The 17,750-nt window shown below is 52.7% G+C and overlaps 8 protein-coding genes across 8 annotated transcripts; 4 read left to right on the forward strand and 4 right to left on the reverse strand.

The window, feature by feature from the left end:
• The first annotated feature begins 52 nt into the window (after positions 1–52).
• On the forward strand, positions 53–7,191 carry BO87DRAFT_353421 (DNA-directed RNA polymerase III core subunit RPO31). Its single transcript, XM_025621238.1, has 4 exons — positions 53–854; positions 910–2,131; positions 2,587–2,720; positions 2,810–7,191. The coding sequence occupies exons 1-4, from the start codon at positions 118–120 to the stop codon at positions 7,065–7,067; spliced, it is 6,351 nt and encodes a 2,116-aa protein (XP_025482566.1). The 5' UTR covers positions 53–117; the 3' UTR covers positions 7,068–7,191.
• Positions 7,192–7,357: 166 nt separating this feature from the next.
• On the forward strand, positions 7,358–8,481 carry bud32 (serine/threonine protein kinase BUD32; the record flags this gene model as incomplete). The annotated part of the gene is made up of 2 exons (XM_025621239.1): positions 7,358–7,999; positions 8,051–8,481. The coding sequence occupies exons 1-2, from the start codon at positions 7,543–7,545 to the stop codon at positions 8,479–8,481; spliced, it is 888 nt and encodes a 295-aa protein (XP_025482567.1). The 5' UTR covers positions 7,358–7,542.
• Positions 8,482–8,527: 46 nt separating this feature from the next.
• BO87DRAFT_374129 (putative gamma-cysteine synthetase regulatory subunit) lies at positions 8,528–9,728 on the reverse strand. Its single transcript, XM_025622717.1, has 2 exons — positions 9,628–9,728; positions 8,528–9,581 (listed from the first exon to the last, which is right to left on the reverse strand). Exons 1-2 carry the CDS (start codon positions 9,648–9,650, stop codon positions 8,693–8,695), a joined length of 912 nt encoding a protein of 303 aa, XP_025482568.1. The 5' UTR covers positions 9,651–9,728; the 3' UTR covers positions 8,528–8,692.
• Positions 9,729–9,814: 86 nt separating this feature from the next.
• BO87DRAFT_456791 (aldo/keto reductase family protein) lies at positions 9,815–11,076 on the reverse strand. Its single transcript, XM_025628751.1, has 6 exons — positions 10,938–11,076; positions 10,872–10,882; positions 10,764–10,821; positions 10,530–10,711; positions 10,106–10,475; positions 9,815–10,058 (listed from the first exon to the last, which is right to left on the reverse strand). The coding sequence occupies exons 1-6, from the start codon at positions 11,010–11,012 to the stop codon at positions 9,906–9,908; spliced, it is 849 nt and encodes a 282-aa protein (XP_025482569.1). The 5' UTR covers positions 11,013–11,076; the 3' UTR covers positions 9,815–9,905.
• Positions 11,077–11,278: 202 nt separating this feature from the next.
• BO87DRAFT_456792 (Zn(II)2Cys6 transcription factor domain-containing protein) lies at positions 11,279–13,530 on the forward strand (the record flags this gene model as incomplete). The annotated part of the gene is made up of 4 exons (XM_025628752.1): positions 11,279–11,569; positions 11,701–12,238; positions 12,294–12,485; positions 12,541–13,530. Exons 1-4 carry the CDS (start codon positions 11,496–11,498, stop codon positions 13,528–13,530), a joined length of 1,794 nt encoding a protein of 597 aa, XP_025482570.1. The 5' UTR covers positions 11,279–11,495.
• Positions 13,531–13,772: 242 nt separating this feature from the next.
• Positions 13,773–15,498, reverse strand: BO87DRAFT_221052 (uncharacterized protein). Its single transcript, XM_025618690.1, has 2 exons — positions 15,288–15,498; positions 13,773–15,228 (listed from the first exon to the last, which is right to left on the reverse strand). Exons 1-2 carry the CDS (start codon positions 15,322–15,324, stop codon positions 13,958–13,960), a joined length of 1,308 nt encoding a protein of 435 aa, XP_025482571.1. The 5' UTR covers positions 15,325–15,498; the 3' UTR covers positions 13,773–13,957.
• A 1,093-nt stretch (positions 15,499–16,591) lies between these two features.
• BO87DRAFT_221088 (uncharacterized protein) lies at positions 16,592–17,228 on the forward strand. The gene has a single exon (XM_025618691.1). The coding sequence runs from the start codon at positions 16,709–16,711 to the stop codon at positions 17,159–17,161; it is 453 nt and encodes a 150-aa protein (XP_025482572.1). The 5' UTR covers positions 16,592–16,708; the 3' UTR covers positions 17,162–17,228.
• On the reverse strand, positions 17,229–17,731 carry BO87DRAFT_221089 (uncharacterized protein). Its single transcript, XM_025618692.1, has one exon. The coding sequence runs from the start codon at positions 17,580–17,582 to the stop codon at positions 17,295–17,297; it is 288 nt and encodes a 95-aa protein (XP_025482573.1). The 5' UTR covers positions 17,583–17,731; the 3' UTR covers positions 17,229–17,294.
• Positions 17,732–17,750: the final 19 nt, after the last annotated feature.

The raw sequence follows: 17,750 nt of genomic DNA on the forward strand, positions 1-17,750 counted from the left end.
CAGCCGCACTTTTTCCGCCCGCAAACTGGACGGAGACTTGCCTGTGCCTGACCGTGTCTGCAGTCCGCATACTATCTCGTCCAAGCAATTAATTCCCATGCAATTGCAGACCTCCAGATGCGAGGATGCCTGCAGTTAGCCAGGTGGCTGCGCGCAGCACCGAAATGTCCTGCTGCAAGCCTTCTCAAGCCGCCGTCCGGCCTTGCTAATCCAGCCCGGTTTTTCACGACTTCCGCCGCATGCTGGGCATCGCGCGGCAGGGCACCGGCCAGCCAGCCAGCCTCCGACCTTGAATCAAGAATCGCAGCTATTCCAATCGACCGATACCGTAACTTTTGCATTGTCGCCCACGTCGACCATGGCAAAAGTACCCTCTCCGATCGGCTGTTGGAACTTACTGGAACCATCCAGCCTGGTATGAACAAGCAGGTCCTGGACAAGCTTGACGTCGAGCGTGAACGGGGTATCACGGTGAAGGCACAGACATGTACAATGATATACAACCATAATGGCGAGGACTATCTGTTGCATCTGGTGGATACACCGGGGCATGTGGACTTCCGTGCGGAGGTTTCGCGCAGTTATGCCAGCTGCGGAGGAGCGTTGCTGCTAGTCGATGCCAGTCAAGGTATTCAGGCTCAGACAGTGGCCAACTTCTACCTCGCGTTCTCTCAGGGCCTGGAGCTGATTCCCGTCATCAACAAGGTGGACCTGCCGTCCGCTGACCCGGACCGTGCTCTTGACCAAATGGAACAGTCCTTTGAGCTTGACACGGAAAGTGCAGTAATGGTATCAGCCAAGACCGGTCTAAATGTACATCAATTACTTCCTACTGTGGTTGAGAAGATTCCGGCGTAAGTTTGGTCTATACAAACCCTTTTAGCCAAGCATTGAAACTGACTCAAAAAGACCGGTGGGAGATGTTAACAATCCCCTACGGATGCTTCTCGTTGATTCCTGGTATGATTCGTACCGAGGTGTCATCTGCTTGGTCCGCGTTTTCGACGGTGAAATTCGGGCAGGAGACCAGCTTGTGTCGTTCGCGACTGGAATCAAATACTTCGTGGGTGAGGTCGGCATTATGTATCCCAATGAGACTGCCCAGTCGGTCCTTCGCGCTGGCCAGGTCGGCTACATCTTCTTCAACCCCGGTATGAAGCGAAGCAAGGAAGCCAAGATCGGTGACACCTACACGAAGGTTGGGTTTGAAAAGGTTGTCGAGCCGCTTCCGGGCTTCGAAGAGCCCAAGGCAATGGTTTTCGTGGCCGCCTATCCCGTAGACGCGGATCACTTTGAGCACTTGGAAGATAGTATCAACCAACTTTGCCTGAACGACCGGAGTATTACTGTGCAAAAGGAATCGTCTCATGCTCTTGGAGCAGGTTTCCGGTTAGGCTTCTTGGGAACACTGCATTGCTCTGTCTTTGAGGACCGTCTGCGCCAGGAGCACGGTGCCAGTATCATCATTACTCCTCCTTCCGTTCCCGTGAAACTTATCTGGAAAGACGGCAGGGAAGAGATTATCTCCAACCCCGCCAAGTTCCCGGAGGATGAAGAGTTGCGCGGTAAGATATCCGAAATTCAGGAGCCTTATGTCGTCGCTACTTTGACCCTCCCCGATGAGTATCTCGGAAAGGTCATCGAGCTCTGCGAATCCAACCGAGGCGTGCAGAAGAGCCTTGAGTACTTCACATCGACTCAGGTCATTCTCAAGTATGATCTGCCCCTTGCGCAGCTGGTCGACGACTTCTTCGGAAAGCTCAAGGGCTCTACTAAGGGCTACGCCACCCTTGATTACGAGGAATCGGCGTGGCAAACAAGCAACATCGTCAAGTTACAACTTCTGGTGAACAAAGCGCCAGTAGATGCGGTCGCAAGGCTCGTGCATTACAGCCAAGTAGAGCGATTGGGCAGACAATGGGTAACCAAGTTCAAGCAGCACGTTGACCGACAGCTCTTCGAGATCGTTATCCAAGCAGCTGTTGGCCGCAAGGTTGTGGCGCGTGAGACCGTCAAGCCGTATCGGAAGGATGTCCTCGCGAAGCTGCATGCCAGTGATGTCAGTCGGCGCAGGAAGCTGTTGGAGAAGCAGAAGGAGGGACGTAAGAAGCTGCGGGCGGTTGGAAATGTGGTGATCGAACAGAAGGCATTCCAGGCTTTCTTGGCTAAATAATGGGCGGTTTCATGCCTGCCACTGTACAGTATACTATATCATATCTACTTCTGCTGTATTATTATATTGATAAATAGAACTTTGCATCTTGAATGCCTCTTTTTATATTGACAATGATGTCTGTATAGAATTGTAGTATACAGTGTGAATACCGGGCATCCCGGGGACTCTGATTGGCGGAGCGGCGGAAGCTGGAGCTTACAATTTAACCGCAGAAAAGTTCGTCGCCGACCCCGCCGCCGCGGTCGTCTGCAATTTCTCCCCCTCCCGCGGTCGCTTTCTCTTGCTGGCTTTCCTTCCTCCAGATCCACAAGCTGCAGTGCTGCAGGGTGCAATACTGATCATCATTCGTCTGGGCGACCTTCTTGCTCGTCGTACGGTGATTTCAGCGCCGTCGCATTCTACCCGTTGAGTCAGTGTCGCCTTGCCATGATCATCATCTGACAACGGCGATGCAGCCTCCAGAAGGTGTGCAGGTCGACCTGGGCAAGGCCCAGGTCATTGACCGCGTTCCCAAAGTTATCAAGGAGTTGAAGTTTGGTGTTCTGTAAGCATGACTCTGCTTCTCCCAGTTCTACCCCTCTTGGATCTCCGCTGCGGAGCAGTCAAGACTAATACCGTGCGCCAATCGTCCAGGTCCAACGATGACATTGTCAGCCAAGGTGTGGTGGAAGTTTCGGATCGCAAATTCTTCGATCTCGACCATGATCGAGCGGTGGTAGCCAATGGCCCTCTCGATGCGCGCATGGGTATCTCCAACAAGACCTCATCATGTCAGACTTGTGGTGGCGCTCTGCAGGTTTGCAATGGACATTTCGGTCACGTCCGGCTCGTATTGCCAGCCTTCCACGTCGGATACTTCAAGCGAGTCATCACCATCCTACAGGAAGTTTGCAAAGAATGTTCGCGCATTCTGCTCCCCGAAGCCGATCGCCGTGCCTACCTTCGTGAAATGCGTCGTCCTGGGTTGGATAATTTGCGGCGCGGCCAGATCGCGAAGCGGATCAACGAGCGGTGTCGCAAGACACGCAACTGCGAGGCCTGTGGTGCGGTTAACGGTGTGGTGAAGAAAGCTGGAACGAGCGCCCTCAAAATCACTCACGACAAATTCCGTGCATTCAACGCCTCGACTTCCGTCAAGAAAGTTCCGCCGCCTAGCAAGATTGTTTTCGACCGGTCATTCGACGAAGCCAGAACATCCAACGCGGAGGTTGAGAAACATTACAAGAAGGCCCAGGATGATATGAACGCTCTCCGCGTGCTGAACCTCTTCAAGAAGATTTCCGATACCGATTGTGAGCTGTTGGGTCTGAACCCGAAGGAAGCAAGGCCGGAAATGTTCCTCTGGCAGTTCATTCCCGCTCCTCCGGTGTGTATTCGTCCTTCCGTCGGTCAGGATGCGGCGTCCACCGAGGACGATTTGACAGCCAAGCTGGGCGATATTGTTCAGAGCAACATCAACCTGAAGAATGCACTGTTGAAGGGTGCGCCGGTACAGACAATCATGGAGTGTTGGGACTACATGCAGCTACAGATTGCCGTGTATATCAACAGTGATGTGCCGGGTCTGAACAAGGCAGACCTTGGAAAGCCCATTCGTGGTTTTGTGCAGCGTTTGAAGGGTAAGCAGGGTCGATTCCGTGGTAACTTGTCCGGAAAGCGTGTGGATTTCTCAGGCCGTACTGTCATTTCCCCCGATCCTAACCTGCGGGTCGACGAGGTTGCGGTCCCTGAGTTGGTGGCCAAGAACATGACCTATCCTGAAGTTGTTACTCGGTACAATAAAGAGAAGCTACAGCAGAGAGTCCGAAACGGCACGAAGAAGTGGCCGGGTGCAAACTACATCATGAAGAAGGGCCAGACATTCAAGCTCTTCCTTAAGTATGGTAACCTGAACATGATTGCCGACCAGCTGCAGGAGGGCGATGTTATTGAACGTCACATCGAGGACGGTGATATTGTTCTTTTCAACCGACAGCCCTCTCTGCACAAGCTCAGTATTCTGTCTCATTTTGCCAAAGTCCGTCCTCACCGGACGTTCCGATTGAACGAGTGTGTCTGTAACCCTTACAACGCGGATTTCGACGGAGACGAGATGAACCTGCACGTGCCTCAGACGGAGGAGGCGAGAGCCGAAGCGATGGAACTGATGGGAGTTAAGAACAACTTGGCCACGCCCAAGAACGGAGAGCCGATTATTTCTGCCATTCAAGATTTCATTAGTGCTGCCTACATTCTCAGTAGCAAGGACAACTTCTTCGACCGCCGCTCGTTCACCCAGATTTGCCTGTACATGCTGGGTCCGCAGACACGCTTCGACCTCCCCCCTCCTGCTGTGCTTAAGCCTCAGATGTTGTGGACCGGAAAGCAGGTTTTCAACATTCTCATGCGGCCGAACAAGGATGACCCTGTTTTGGTCAACCTGGATGCTGCATGCAGAGAGTTCAAGGCTCCCAAGGATGGTAGACCACGCGATCTAGACCCGAAGGATGCCTGGCTCGTCATCCGAAACTCTGAGGTGATGTGTGGTGTGATGGATAAGTCCACCATTGGTTCCGGAAAGAAAGACAACGTCTTCTATATTATGCTGAGAGATTACGGGCCGGTGGCGGCTGCTGAGGGTATGAACCGCTTGTCCAGGCTCTCAGCCCGCTGGTTTACGAACATGGGATTTTCGATCGGTATTACCGACGTATATCCCAGCGAAAAGCTCTTACGTTCGAAGCATAACCTCGTCGAAACGGCCTACGCACAGTGTGACGAGGTCATTGCCAAGTACAAGGCAGGCACGCTGGAGAAGTATCCTGGTTGTGACGAGTTGCAGACCATGGAGAACCAATTGTCCGGTATTCTCAGTAAGGTCCGTCAGCAGGCAGGTGACGAGTGTATTGCTCAACTGAGCAAGTACAACTCGCCCCTAATCATGGCCACGTCTGGATCCAAGGGTTCCAGTATCAACGTGTCCCAGATGGTTGCCCTGGTCGGACAGCAGATTATCGGTGGTCAGCGTGTGCAGGACGGCTTCCAGGACCGTACCCTGCCGCACTTTCCCAAGAACGCTCGCCAGCCCCCGTCCAAGGGTTTCGTCAGGAACAGTTTCTTCTCCGGACTCGAGCCCACGGAGTTCATCTTCCACGCCATGTCCGGTCGTGAAGGTCTGGTCGATACGGCTGTCAAGACTGCCGAGACGGGTTACATGTCTCGTCGGTTGATGAAGTCGCTTGAAGATCTCTCAACCAGATATGATGATACCGTGCGTAACTCGTCGGCGGCCATTGTCCAGTTCCAGTATGGCGATGATAAGCTCGATCCCTTGGATATGGAGGGTAAGGCCAAGCCTGTGCACTTCGATCGGACTTTCATTCACGCCGAATCCACGACTTACAAGAACGACGAGCGGAGTTTGCTTCCGGCTGAGATTATGGAGATCTGCGAAGAGATGCTTTCGAAGGAGCGCTCCAAGCTGGTGCGGAAGGATCTGATGGGCAACGAGCTCGGCTACATGGATCGGTCTGACCATGGAATTGATCAGTTCGAGAGTGCTCGTGACTTCCTCGAGTCTATCCAGCAATACGTCGCTACGAAGGCTGACAAGCTAATTTCCCGCGGTGGTGACATCGACCCCAACGACGAGAGAAGTCAGAAGGGTCTCAACCACACCGGCAAGCTGACCGAGCGGACACTCCGCACTTTCATCTCCTCATGTTTGATGAAGTACAAGAAGGCCCAGGTCGAGGCCGGCCACGCCGTCGGTGCAGTTGGTGCACAGTCCATTGGCGAGCCTGGTACGCAGATGACGCTGAAGACTTTCCACTTTGCTGGTGTCGCCGGTATGAGTATCACGCAGGGTGTACCCCGTATTAAGGAAATTATCAACGCGTCGAAGGAGATCAGTACGCCTGTCGTTGCTTGCGAGCTCGTCACGAAGGACAACATCATCGCGGCGCGGATCGTCAAGGGACGTATCGAGAAGACCTACTTGCGAGACATTATCCACTATGTCCGTGAGACATGGACGGGCAAGGAAGCCTACATCACGGTGAAGATCAACTGGAAGACCATCCAAGACTTGGCGCTGGAGCTGAAGATCGAGAACATCTTGTCGGCGATCAAGAACCACAAGCGGTTCAAGGCAGACGATCTGAAGTTCCGCTGCTCACGGTCCCACATTCACGTCTACATGGACGTGGACCCGTCCACCAAGGCCAACCTGTCTAAGACGGAGATCGCCCACACCAGTTCCGATCCTTTCCTCCGTCTGAAGCACCTGAAGCGCATGCTTCCCGACATCCAAGTCCTGGGTCACCCCCAGGCCTTCCGTGCCATCATCCGAACCGACGAGACGTCTACCACCAACACGCTTCTGGTAGAAGGCTACGGTCTCCGGGAGTGTATGACGACGATGGGTGTGGACGGACTGCGCACGTCAACCAATAACGTTATGGAGATGCGGGACGTTCTCGGTATCGAGGCCGCACGGACGACCATCGTGCAGGAAATCAGCGAGGTCATGAAGGACATGGACATTGATCCGCGACACATGCAGCTGCTGGCCGATGTCATGACCTACAAGGGTGAAGTGCTGGGTATCACGCGATTCGGTCTTGCGAAGATGCGTGACTCCGTGCTGCAGCTGGCATCGTTCGAAAAGACGGCCGACCATCTGTTCGACGCCGGTGGTGCGGGTCGCAGCGATCTCATCGAGGGTGTATCCGAGTGTATCATTATGGGCAAGACGGTGTCACTGGGAACGGGAGCGATGGAGGTGGTGCGCAAGATGAACTTCTTCGAGGGGCAGATCGGGGCACGCAAGACAACGTTCGAAGATACATGGAGCGAGGTGTACGAGGCGCCATTGGAGAGAGCCAAGGCAGCTCGCCGCAAGCGATCATGATATACATAAAAAAAAAAAGCACTCGATAACGAGGACTTGTAAAAGGGACGGGTTAAAAGCATACCAGGCGTTGTATGTTGTGTACTTGTGTACTTTTAGCGATAGCAGAAAACTGCAATTTCACACCACTATGCCTTTCAAAAGTAGTAAATCTTGAAGACTACCTACCTAGGACTTATCATAAAATAGTAGTTAATCTGGTGGTTGCAGCAGCGTCAAAACTACCTGCTTAATAAGTAAGTCCGATAAAGCCATGCATGCATCCATCCATCCATTAATCACCGCCCCACCCGAACTTTTCGATAACATCGATTTCTCCCCTCACTCTCACACCCCTCCATACACAATTCACACCTCTCCTCTCACCACCACCACCTCCTACATTCTCCACACGACATACTCTACACAAGTTACCGTCCTCACCACCACCTCCGCCTCCCAACCGACCTCCAATCCAACGACAATAACCACCACAATGACAACAGAAACCTACACACCCCCACCCCTCCCCCCACCCTTCCACCACACCCCCTCTCACCAAATGCACCTAATAACCCAAGGCGCCGAAGCCCACCTATACAAAACGACGTACCTGAGTCCCTCCACCCCCGCGGCCCTCAAGATCCGCCCAACAAAGCCCTACCGCCATCCGATCCTCGACCGGCGATTGACGCGTGCCCGCGTCCTCCAGGAAGCGCGGTGTCTGGTGCGTCTTGTGCGCGAGGGCGTGAATGTTCCGGCTGTGTTGGCGGTGGATTGGGATATCAATAATACCAACAAGGACAACAACAACCATAGTGGTTCTGGGGGGGATGTGGGTGAGGGTGTTAGGGGAAATGGGGCGTGGATCCTCATGGAGTGGATCGAGGGATGTGTGGTTCGGGTGGTGATTCAGAGGTGGGAGAGGTATATCAAATCTCGCTCTGCATCTGGTGGCTCTTCTGGGGTGGGTGTTGGGGCGAAGAGGCAGGTTGATGGGGAAGTCAAGCTACAGGATAATGAGATTGAGGAAGAGGAGAAGAAAGTCAAGGGGTTGTTGAGACGGGTTGGGGCTGCTGTGGGCGCGTTGCATAAGGCTGGTGTGGTGCATGGGGATTTGACCACGAGTAATTTGATCTTGAGAGGTGCGACTGAGGGTGAGGTTGATGGGGAAGGGGAAGGAGTGAGTCCTGATATGCAGGGTGAGGTGGTGTTGATTGATTTCGGTCTGGCGAGTCAGAGTATTCAGGATGAGGATCGCGCGGTCGATTTGTATGTTCTGGAGCGTGCGTTTGGGAGTACGCATCCCCGTACGGAGCCGTTATTTGGGGAAGTGCTTGAGGGGTATCGTGCGAGTTATCGCGGGTCGGGGTCGGTGTTGAAGAGGTTGGAGGATGTGAGGATGAGGGGGAGGAAGAGGAGTATGATTGGTTAGGTTTATCATTCTTGTTCTTTTTTTGCGGGGGTAGAGGGATGGTGATGGTGAATGTGCTTGTCATTGAGTCGTTATGTATATGAAGAGAAGATTTAGAAGTAGAACTGGAATGAAATGAACAGAACGAATAACGCCAGCCGTGCTTATCCATGCGAGGGTGTAATCATGTAGTGAGCAGACGAAGAAAGGAGATAAAGAAGGAGGAGGATGGTTACGATCTCTCCACGCAGCTGCCTACATCCGCCAGCGCAAAATATCCCTTATTCTCCACCACCCCCCGATCCTTCACCACAGCCGTATACTTGACCACCCACTGCGGCTCGATATCGCCCTGGATACCGTCCAGCGCATCCGGCGACGAGGCCAGAATCCCCGCGCCCTTTTCCCCAGGCCCAAGTAGGTCCCGAGTCGTGCCGACAGGCAAGATATCCATGCAGTCGTTATGCGTCAGCAATTGAATGTGCTCTTGCTTTGCGTAGAGAATCAGCGACTTAGGCACGACACAACAATCCTTCAGATTGATCTGATCGACAGACGGCTTGACCTTCGTGTGGGGAAGAAACCGGGCGAGCCGTTCGCTTCCGAATTCCGCGACGCCCAACTGTGAGATCATGCCCTGCTCCTGCAGACCCTCCAGGGTGCGCCATGTTTGGATCATGCTGTCAAAGTCATCGGGTTCTTCACTGCCATTGTCGGAGGAAACTTCTTCGTCGCTGTCGTCGTCGGCGTCGAAGAGGATGCCCGGGAAAGAGACAATCAGCAGGTCGATGGAGTCGACGTGCAGCTCTTTGAGAACGAGATCGATGGCTTCGCGGGTGTGTGCGCAGCGCCGGGAGGCAGGGATGCCCGGAAGGTAGAATAGTTTGACGGTGATGTCGTATTGGGAGCGCTCTTCGGAGAGACCGTGCGCGAAATCGGTCGCGGGGATGTATAGGGCATTATCGCCTTGTTTGGTCCAGGTGGTGTAGGGAGGACGGTCGCTGGAGGGGTCTGCAGCGTGTTGGGCGGCTTGGAAGTTTGTGCGCAGGGAGTTGATCAGTTCGACGTTGGACTTTTCGGTGGGATGGCGGATGATAGTCTCGCCGCTTATCATGATATTTCTGTGGTTGTTAGCGGGGAATTGGGAGGGTACGAGGATAGACGTACGAGGAGGAGAGAATGAGCTTCATGATGACGGGATTTCGAGAGGATACTTCGAGGAGAGAAGGGATGTAGACGAGGGAAAGAGGGGGATTCGGAGATGGAATGCGCTGAAGTTGGCGGGGAGAAAGATAAAGATGGATGGATTGGTTCAATTATTGCTAAGCAGCCCCGCGGGGACCGGCCCGCCTGTCTTGTGCTTATCCATCCACAGCCTTTATCCATTCATAACCCTGAGTTTACTCTGTACACTCCGGTTTCATTACATACTAACTGGTCTACATCTAGTCGTAGTCCACGGTGGGATCCCAATCCGTGGGCGAGTATTCGCCTGTGTGCAATAACTTCATCTCCTCCTCTGTCAATGCGAAATCAAACACCTCCGCATTTTCTTGAATCCGACTGGGCGTCACCGATTTGGGCAGAGGCACAAATCCCTACATCGTCAGCATGGAGTCCTTCCAACTGCTTCCAAAGGACATACCTTTTGTAGCCCCCAGCGGATCATGATCTGTGCCGGCGACTTGCCATACTTCTTTCCCAGCTCCTTCAACACACGTTCGCCCATGCGCGTCCCATGCGCCAAGGGGGAGTAGGCCTGCACCACGATATTGCGTTTCTGCAACCACTCTGCAATCTCCGATCGGTCCAGCCACGGGTGCAGCTCATACTGGCCGACATCGATCTGTCCCCCTCCCCCGGACTTGATGTACTCTTCCAGCTCGTCGAGGTGGTGGATTCCATAGTTCGACACCCCAATGGATCGGGTCTTGCCGGCTTCCTGTGCTTCCACAAGGGCCTTCCACGAGCCGAGACGGGCTTCTTTTCCGCCGTAGGGAGCATGTAGCAGGATTCTACTTTTGTCAGCATCATCTTCTAATGGATGTAAGCACGTAGGGTAAACTGACAGATCGAAATATTCCTGCTGTGCTTCACGCAGACTTGAGTCGATAGCTCGCTTAGTACGATCGTATCCCATCGATCCTGGGGGAATCTTGGTCGTGAAGAAGATCTCCGACCGGGGAAGACAGGAATTTGCGATGGCGCGCCCACAGGCCTTCTCGTTGCGATACATGATAGCAGAGTCGACCTGGCATCTGATGAGTGTGACGAATGATGGGAGAGATGAGTGTAGAACCTACATGGCGGTAACCGATTTTGAGTGCTTCGAGAACAGCTTTCTCTGTTTGGGATGCCGGGCTGGAAAAGTTAGTTGGGATGTAAGTTGAAGCCTGGCTCAGTGCACGTACATTAGATAGACCTGGTTCACTAGTTAGTTTGCCTGGTCGGATGAGGAAAGTTCAGGATAAGCTCACCCCGTATCCAAGGATGGGGATCTCATGGCCAGAGTTTAGACGATAAGTCGAACGGAGACTCTGTAGAGCAGACATGGTGAGTTCACTATCATAGAAGATATGAAGGAAGTGCGAAGAAGATAGGTTGAAGATGGAAGAGTGGATGGCTACTTACTGTTTAATTAGAGAAGACGAGCGATGAGATCATCGCGGTGGGGTTGGAGTCTGGCCTTAACAATGAAAGCCCTTAATAATAACAAACTGATAGATTATACTTTGTTAGATTTGTATTTGCAATCTTGGCATCCATTGCAGCATTCTGGAATCCGGATATTATTCTTTCTCTTCTGTCAGCTGTATACTGTACATTAGTTAGTTAGCTCCTGCTCAGCCCCGTCCGGCATGGGTGGAAGTAGACATCTTCACTCCGAGGCTGACCGAATTACTTTTCAGCTCCTCCTTTCTCCGCAATAACGCCATTTTTATTCCGGCTTGTAATTCCCATCTGACCCTCTGCAGGCTTGCTTTTGGCACGCCTATCTATAGTGGAACATACTTCTTAATCCGATCAAACCACCAATGAGCTCTAACGATGGCAAACCCCGACAGCGAGTCTACCGGACACGGTCCAAGTCAGGGTGTACCACATGCAAGTAAGTGACTTGTCTTCCCTCACGATAAGAAATATACAGTACTAATTCACATCCATAGAAGTAAGTCATGTCTGATACCCCGTGAAAATAAGATACGGTTATCGCCCACACACTATCTTCTTTATCACCACAGTAAGGCGCGTCAAATGCGATGAAACCCGACCAAGCTGCCGAAGATGCGCTTCCACAGGCCGCAAATGCGACGGCTATGCGACCAACCTCACCTCTACTCTTACAACCACCATCCTTCCACGTCCTTCCCATACCCTCACTGGCTTCCGCTATGCCACAGGGGAGCGTGATATCCGATCATTCCAGTTTTTTTACGAAAAGACCGTCTTCTCTCTAGCCGGCTACTGTGGCTCAGAATTATGGAGTCGGTCAGTCTTGCAAGTCAGTCAGAAGGAGAAGCCCGTATGGCATGCCCTGGTCGCCTTGGGTGCACTGCATGAGAACTTCGAGAATGGTCAGCGAATTCCAGGACCCTGGTTCAGCCGAAAAAGCCATGACACCTTTGTCTTGCAACAATACCTTGCGGCCATCCGGGCTCTTTTGCGTCCGTCGGAGGATTCAGGTAGCCCATCGTCCACATATGTGATCAGTAGTCATGGCGCGACGCTCTCGGTGGACGTGTGTCTTATATCATGCGTGCTATTTGTCTGCTACGAGGTATGTTATTATACCACTCTTTTGGCAGACACGCATTTATTTGACCATCACTCAGATCATGTCAGCCCACTACGTCGCAGCCCTCAGCCACATCAGAAGCGGCATGAAGATCCTGGGCGAAGTTGCCTACGACGCAAGCACAGGAACATACCACCATCCCCTGCTCAGACCATCCACGGTACCGAATCTCGAGATCGATGAAATACGCAAACTCCTCATCCGCCTACAGATCCAAGTATATGCCTTGGTACTACCCCATACCCAACCCAAGCTCCCTCCCCATACTAACAATCCCACACAAGACCCGATCCAACGAAGACAGCCCAGCCTACAGCACCGCCCAACTAAAATGCACATCCACCGACATCATCGAAATCCCCTCAACCTTCACCTCCCTCTCCCAAGCCCGCAACATCTACGAACACTACAGCAGCACATACCGACACGACTACCACACTCTCATCGACACCCAACCCTCAACACCACCATCATCATCCCCATCACCATCACCAACAACAAACCCATCCCTCGCCCCCCTAATCCACCACTACGCCACCATCCTAACCAAGTGGTCCACCGCCCTCGACCACTTCGAACAAACCCGCGGCTCCACCCTCACAGCCAAGGAACAAATCGGGCTTAAAATCCTCCAAATCCACCGTCTCGAATACACCATGATGCTCGAACAATACAACTCGGGCTCCTCCGACTCCACGATCTGGGACCGATTCAACCCTATCTTCAAACAAATCATCTCATTATCGAAATCCGTCGTGCAGATGTCCAACCCATCATCATCATCATCATCATCATCACCCACCAATACCACATTAAATCCCACCTTCTCCCTCGACCTCGGCATCATCGCCCCCCTCTACACAACCGCCACATTATGTCGCGACCCCCTCACCCGGCGCGAAGCCGTCGATCTTCTCCGCTCCTGTTCCCGGCAGGAAGGCGTCTTCAGTAGCCAATTATGTGCCATCATGGCGGAGAAGGTTATCGCGCTCGAAGAGCATGTTGCGCTTGCAGCCGGGGGTGTGGACTATGCGAGGGATTCCGCGGCTATTACGGGGATGGTCTTGAGAGATGGCAATGAGTTGCAGTATCGGTCCGCGGTCATTACGAGGTGTTGGGAGGTGCCGGAGAAGGCGAGGCTCACGTATGCGTATCCGGAGTTTGATCTGGTGGGCAAGAGGGTTTGTTTGACTATTGGGCAGGATGATAGGGTGCATGTGAATATTCCGTGGTGGCCCGGGGGTGTGGTGGTTTTTGGGGCGGAGGAGGGGTGAGATGTTGATGAGGATAGGGGGTGGGGGTGGGGATGGGGGTGAGTCCTGCGGTTGTTAAGATGAGTATAACTATTATTTGAGGAAGTGGAAGACTAGATATAGAATATCATGTTCAGGAGGGAGTATATTGTTTGGTAAGGAGCTAGAGCTGGGCAACAGTCCACGTGCGTCCACTGCCTTCGGCTTAATTCTTTTTTGGGGAAATCGTATAGAATCTTCATATATAGGTGTCCAATTTCAAATCCACTGTGTGGCAATTCTAGTAGACCAATAGAGATCCAAGAGTCAAGAAGCATAAATCATAGATACAAGAAAGTAGGGGCTCCCCATAGGGCCAACTGCTAATCACTGTGCGCCATTTGTCGCCATCCAAATGAAAGGGTTCTCGAACGCAGATAAATCAGACATATAGGAAAGAGCGTGCAAATCATTTCACCTCGTTGGCGTCAGAGAATGGGCTCTCGACGCGCGGGGGGAGGTGTCGACTGCTTCGGTTAGACTGGGTACCTTCGGGTCTCTCGAGCAAAGATGACGCTCGGGCAGACGCTCGGCGATCGGTCTCTGCGGGTTGATCCTTGAAAGGGCTCTGGCTGACGGCTGGCGAGTCTTCAATCACGGTAGCGGGTCGTGATTGTGTATCCGCCTTAGCCGTCTCTGTCTTGTTGGTGTTCTGTGCCGGTGTAGTCTTCGGCGCCGAGTCTTCTTCATCCGAGGAGTTTTCGTCGAAGCCTGAGGTAGGCGTCTCTTCCTTTTCTTGGGTACTAGGTGACTTAGAAGCAGCCGCACTATTTGTCTCCGGTTGCTCCTCGATGGTCTGGACAGCGGGAGACGCAGAGGCGTTGTTGTTCTTCTTCTTCTTCTTCGAGGCACCTCTCACCATAACCGGCTTGGCGGTAACAGTGCGTGCGACAATCGAACTGTTGCTGGTAGTCGTGGTGACACCTGCCTTGGCGAGTTGTGCCTGGGTGATGGCTGGAACAGCGGGCGCATCGGCAGCTCCGTTGATGTTGACCACCGCCGCCCGTGTGCGCATGACCTGTTGTGCAGGCATCGGGCTGACGATGGCATTGTTCCGGTAGATAGTGGTGGCCACACTGCTGCGCAAACTGGGAGCGATGCTGCGGCGTTCGTTCGACATTTCCGACCATGTGGAGTCGCGGAGATCGCCGGGCATGAAGAAGTGCTGATCCGGGTGGGCACCGGGCAACGGAGGAACAGGCGGCACGAGGTGACCTGGAGTTTCTGGGGGCGAGCGGTTGGTGACACCGGGAATATATGCGATCTGAATGACATTGGAGGCGCGAGTAAGGACGGTGGATGCGATCGAATGAGTCGATTTTCTCGACTGTCGGGCGTCGTTGAATGTGCTGGCCTTTTCTGCCACACTGGCTGCCTGTTCCTGGCGCTTCTTCCGGATGAAGAACCACCACACGAGGAACGTCACAATCGCAATAAATGCAATACCACCAATGACTCCTCCCGCAATCGCTCCGGCGTCACTGCCTCCTCCACCCGAGTTGTTTGGGCTAGAGCTGTCGCTAGACGTTGGGGACTTGACACATTGGGTGCTGGCACACGCAGAACATGACTGACTGGTCATCGTACATGTATAGCCATCGTCGCAGGTCGGGCAAGACGGTGATGTAGAGGGACATGACACACAGCTTCTGAAGGACAGAAGGGAGCGGGCGTACAAGACTTCAACACATCGTGTCAGTATTCGGAGTGTGAATCAGACCAGGTAGAAGAGGACATACCATTGGGGGAGGATGTATCGGGAATATGGAAAGACATGATGAAAGGTAAGATGTGAGTTCGAAAATGGGTCGCGGCGAAGGGATGAAAAACAAGGAGGTATAAGGTTGGGTCGTGATAAAACGCTGCTGCTTCAAATGGGCGAGAAAAGAGTGGCAGGCCGATCAACGGCAAAGCGAACGTGCAGAATGTAGTGTATCTGGTAAAAGAGTGTGGGTTCTCAACGGACGTCAAGTCGTGAGGGTGGTTACGAGGTCATCAAAAGGAGGATGGGTGATTTTAGACAAGCGAACGGATGTCGGTGGTAGGGAAGACGGTCGGCGGACGGTAGGCAACAACGGTCATAGTATGCGATCTAAGGTGGATCTCCGTTAAGGTGAGGCGGTAGATGATTCTCCCAGTCGGGCGTTTTGGACAGTCAGTGCGATGGACAATTCAACCCCAGTGGCAGTTGATATTTGATAGGTCGCTGGGGTTGACGTCGGAGAAACACGCGTTGGTGGCTGCCAGGTACAGAACCACCGCAGGGACAATGGATTCAGGGGAGATCGAGATGACAGGAGGAGAATGAAGGCGGTATGTCCGGGGGTTGGGGAGAGGAAGACGAGGGGGAGAACGAGTTGATGGCCGAAAAGGAAGAGAAGAGAGCAAAAGGATCAAAAGGGAAGAGAGAGAGGGAGGAAGAAGAAGAAGCAGAAGCAGAGGTAAATGAGTGAAAGTCGAAAGAAAGAAATGACCGATAATAATAGGAATTCGAACAAACCGAAAGGGAACGAGGAAGTAAGCAGACAAACGACTGAAAGTGGTGGTGGTGGGTGTGGGTGTGGGTGTGTGGAAGTGGAAGGGGGTGGTGGGCGGGAGACGCGGAGAGGGCGAAGGCCTGACTCGATTGGGTTTAGTGCTGGGCAGTGATTTTTATGCCCACTCACTCCTGCCACTTACTGCCACAGTTTATGTAGGGGAGGGGAACCAAGTCAATCCCCATTCATTTATCTATGGACTGTCCAATGTTGGTTCCTCCCAAAAGATGGGTTGACCCTCATCTTCATCTCCCCTCACCACTCAGCATCAACGAAGAACCACATCAAAAAGTCTAGCCCATCTATCTACATGTTTGTCTTCCCGTCTTCTTCCAGCCCATCGCACAGGCCGGATCACTGCTCCATGGCGTGGAACGAACGCAATTAACCCGACCAGCAAGCGGCACGCCAGCCATTGTCAATAGGAGACTTAGTAGTCCGGGAATAGTGCCGGGATATTGACCGACTATAGCGAATTCTGCGAGAAACTTGTCCTACTAGCATCCCCCTCTCCGGAAGGAAAATTGATCAAACTATTGGAGAATTATTCTTGAAGAGGGGAAAATGGAAAATCCTATCCAGCCGACCGTGCAGAGGAATGGTGGGAAGGTCGCAGAAATCCCATGAACGGACGTACATGCCTCTGTGCGCTGCTGCAACAAAGATGCCTAGTCTACCACATAAACCACCCTCCCCTGGCATATACGGAACGGTGGAGGAGGGTTCCCATCATGCCCCATGATTCCTTACATCGGGTGTCTCAAGTGCAACCAACCATTCTCTGGATGTGTGCCAGGCACGGCCGGCCGTGCCTGGACTGGATGGTCTCGAACCTCCAGCCCACGTTGGATTCCTTCGCCCGGAAATTAACACGGGATGTCTGGTCGAATCATGAGGCCGCTACACACCCACCCGAAGCCTCAGGCACGGCAGACGAGCTGATCCATTTGATTAACTCATTAATCGAGATTAGATGCCCATTCTGCTTCTTCTTCCTCTTTCCACCATTGCACTCGCCTATTCCTGTCACCGGCATTTGGGCTAGTCTATCATTCCCGCAAACAGCCGACCGTTGAAGGACTTGGCCTTTCCCATAGCACCAGATGTCAGGTTCCATGGTGAGACTTGTCAGCCAGCCCCAATAGTCGACAATAGTAGTATTACAGTTGGGGGTGATTCTTATCCATACAGGAGTACGTAGGGAGTCGACTAATCACTAATACTGAAGGAACACATGTTCGACAGGCCTACTGTAATGAGAACGGCCAGAACGCGAATGAGCGGGTTCGAATGGCTCAAGCCACGCGTCATCCGGTCTCGATCCCGACAAACCAGTCCATGCCACCACTGACCGTTTTTCTCTTCAACTTTTGGCAGAGATTTACATGAGTGGGCAAGAAGCTTAATGACAATAACATGAAATAACATGAAGGGTTTCTCGTTAATTCCAGCCTTAGGGTCAACCATACCTTGTATACACAGCAATACTGTACTCATTCTGCACCTGCTGCCACACTGGTATAATCCGGAGTTGGGTCCCGATGGCCCCCAGTTCCATATTATCTAGTGGATATGGAATTAATCAATATTCATGCCGAGTCTTCAATAGATCTGTGCTTTCTCCATAGGCTGTCAAACCATATCCATATTATTGATTTGACAGAA

Source organism: Aspergillus neoniger, assembly GCF_003184625.1.
Source record: "Aspergillus neoniger CBS 115656 unplaced genomic scaffold BO87scaffold_7, whole genome shotgun sequence".
In the NCBI taxonomy this organism is placed as follows: Eukaryota; Fungi; Ascomycota; class Eurotiomycetes; order Eurotiales; family Aspergillaceae; genus Aspergillus; species Aspergillus neoniger.